At 35.8% G+C, this 2,527-nt stretch overlaps 1 protein-coding gene across 1 annotated transcript; it reads left to right on the forward strand.

The window, feature by feature from the left end:
- Window positions 1–239: 239 nt before the first annotated feature.
- Window positions 240–1,127, forward strand: LOC127078442 (uncharacterized). Its single transcript, XM_051018896.1, has one exon. The coding sequence runs from the start codon at window positions 240–242 to the stop codon at window positions 1,125–1,127; it is 888 nt and encodes a 295-aa protein (XP_050874853.1).
- Window positions 1,128–2,527: the final 1,400 nt, after the last annotated feature.

Consider the following 2,527-nt stretch of genomic DNA (forward strand, 5'->3'; position numbering starts at 1 on the left):
AAATGAGACAGAGAGTATGAGTTGGAGAGATTCCATGGAGGAGACACAACTCTTACATTTATGTAGTTATGTCTGAATTCAAATCTCGATCAGTTGCCCTCATTGATATGTGATTCCTCATGTCGCCTAACACCTATAATATATATTTGAGAAGATGCCATAGGAAAAATACAGATCCATAGACTCAATTCAACATTTAAATCAAGGCTTCTCTTTCCCTTCCCTTTAAGAAAGAGGAAATGGCAGCTTCTTCTCCTTTCAACACAAAATCCAATTTCCATGGTCGTTCGATCAGCTTGCCTTCTAGACCACACCCCCTCATTCTTAAATGCAATCAACATTTGGAGGCCTTATTAAGGTCTTCCAATGAAACCTCCCCATCATCATCGCTATGCCATAAGATTGGAGGCTTGAGAGATTTGATTGAGTGTGCTGAAAATTTGATTCAGCTTCCAATAACACAAGATGCACTTATCCATGAGCATCAAGAAAATCGGGTAAATAACCTCTTGGGTGGATCCCTAAGGCTCTTAGATGTTTGTAGTGCAGCGAAAGATGCTGTAATTCATACAAAAGAATGCACAAGAGAACTTCAATCTATCATAAGAAGAAGAGGATGTGGAACGGAGGTCACTGCAGAGGCTAAGAAATTCTTGACATCTAGAAAGGTTGTAAAAAAGGCCATCTCCAAAGCCTTGACAAATAGGAAGGTTAATACCAAAAGTTGCAACATGTTATCTACAGACAAAGATCATCAAACAGTAGCTTTGATTAGATTATTACAAGATGTTGAAGTGGCTACACTTTCTACATTTGAAACAATACTGCAATTTATCTCAGGCACCACACAATCAAAGTCAAACAGCTGGGGTTCCATTTCCAAACTAATTCAGCCAAAAAGAGTTGGTTGTTCACAATTGACAGATGAAAGTGAATTTGCTCAAGTGGATGTAGCATTGCAGTCTTTCTTATTTAGCAAGACTAGAAAAGTTGAAGGCATCAATGATCTGCAAAACCACTTGGAGAAAACCGAGTCATGCATTCAAGACATTGAAGAAGGACTTGAGTTTCTGTTTAGGCGTCTTATTAAAATCAGAGTCTCACTTCTTAATACCCTCAACCATTAGTAGATGATTTATGAGGATCAAAATTTTGTAGTGATATAGATACATTTGTACATGAAATTATGTGTAAATGCATAGCAATAATAAAGCGATACTTTTTATTAATTTTTTTATTGCAACATCTTCTTAAACCTGATAAATATTTACTAACTTGTGGATCAATTATATAATGACAATAGCTTTAGATTTTCTTTGTTTTGGACTTCTTTTGATCAATGTAATTTTGCTTTTGTTAATTAAAATTGGTTGAACATATCTATTGTATATGGTCTAATAGGCCTAATATTCATGATAGAAGGACACTTAGTTACTAATTATATCTAAGAGTGGTTAGAATTGTCTTTAACACTCTATGACTACTTATTGCTATATCCAAGATGTAGCTTATGATAGAGAAGTGTTCAAGTGGAAGCCTAAGTTCCTAAAGAATTCGATTTAAAAGGCTAATAGGTTTTGTACTAGAATATCTTCAGAGTTATGCTAACAGGAAATCAGATTCATGTAAAATAGCCACAAGCATTGGCCAGAACCCGTGCGAAATGGCGAAAACTAATGCCAATAGACTAATAATAGCTAGAGTGTTCTCATGTTTGGCAAGCAAAAGAAGTTGGGTGTAAGACAATCAAATATGCACTTTTCAAGTGGTTCAAATATCAGGAAACATGAGGAGACTAACTCCTTAGTACATCAGGCAGTTTGAACAAAGAGTGAGACCAATGTTGTTTGGTTAACTTGGTTTGAAGTTAAAGTGTTTTAATCTCTATTGCTACTCTAAGTGTTTTGACTTTGAGTTTCATACTTAATGTGGGGACATATGTGACTGACATTGTGATACACATCTTTGCACCTGTTCTTGATGGAGAAATGTTGGAGATTTTTCACCTCAACTTGTTAATGCTGCTACATAAGTACATTGTCATACACATTATGCCAAACATTGTGTTTGACATCTGTGCGTATGAAGAACAAAACTTTGTTACTGCAATTTTGTGGTATATGTTCTTGTGTTCTTGTTATCTAGTACCTGTGCCCATTTTGAGAAATCTAGGGGGATATGGTGATATGATGATTTGCAAGAAATATTGCTTCCAACTGGTGTTCATAAGAAGTTATGTCTTGACATGTTGTATGACATACAGACCCATGCGTTGTTCATACTGCTCAAACTAAGTTAGATAATTTCTATAAGAAACTTGTCGAGCAAGATGTTGAACACATGTTGTGTGACATCTTGGCGTGAGTGCTACACTAATTGGATTCTCATGCACTTCAGATTTGTTTCAAGATTTGTTCAGTCCAAGTTTCTGCTAAAGTTGTTTGACAGAAAATTTTGGTTGTAAGCAATTTGGGGTGCAATTTGTCTGGAATATGCTATGACACATCTTGGAATGCAGACTCCTCTT

This window comes from Lathyrus oleraceus, chromosome 5 (assembly GCF_024323335.1).
Source record: "Lathyrus oleraceus cultivar Zhongwan6 chromosome 5, CAAS_Psat_ZW6_1.0, whole genome shotgun sequence".
Taxonomy (NCBI): domain Eukaryota; kingdom Viridiplantae; phylum Streptophyta; class Magnoliopsida; order Fabales; family Fabaceae; genus Lathyrus; species Lathyrus oleraceus.

What these genes read in the sequence shown, in the direction of transcription:
- LOC127078442 (XM_051018896.1), top strand. Translation starts at nt 240, where the DNA reads ATGGCAGCTTCTTCTCCTTTCAACACAAAATCCAATTTCCATGGTCGT.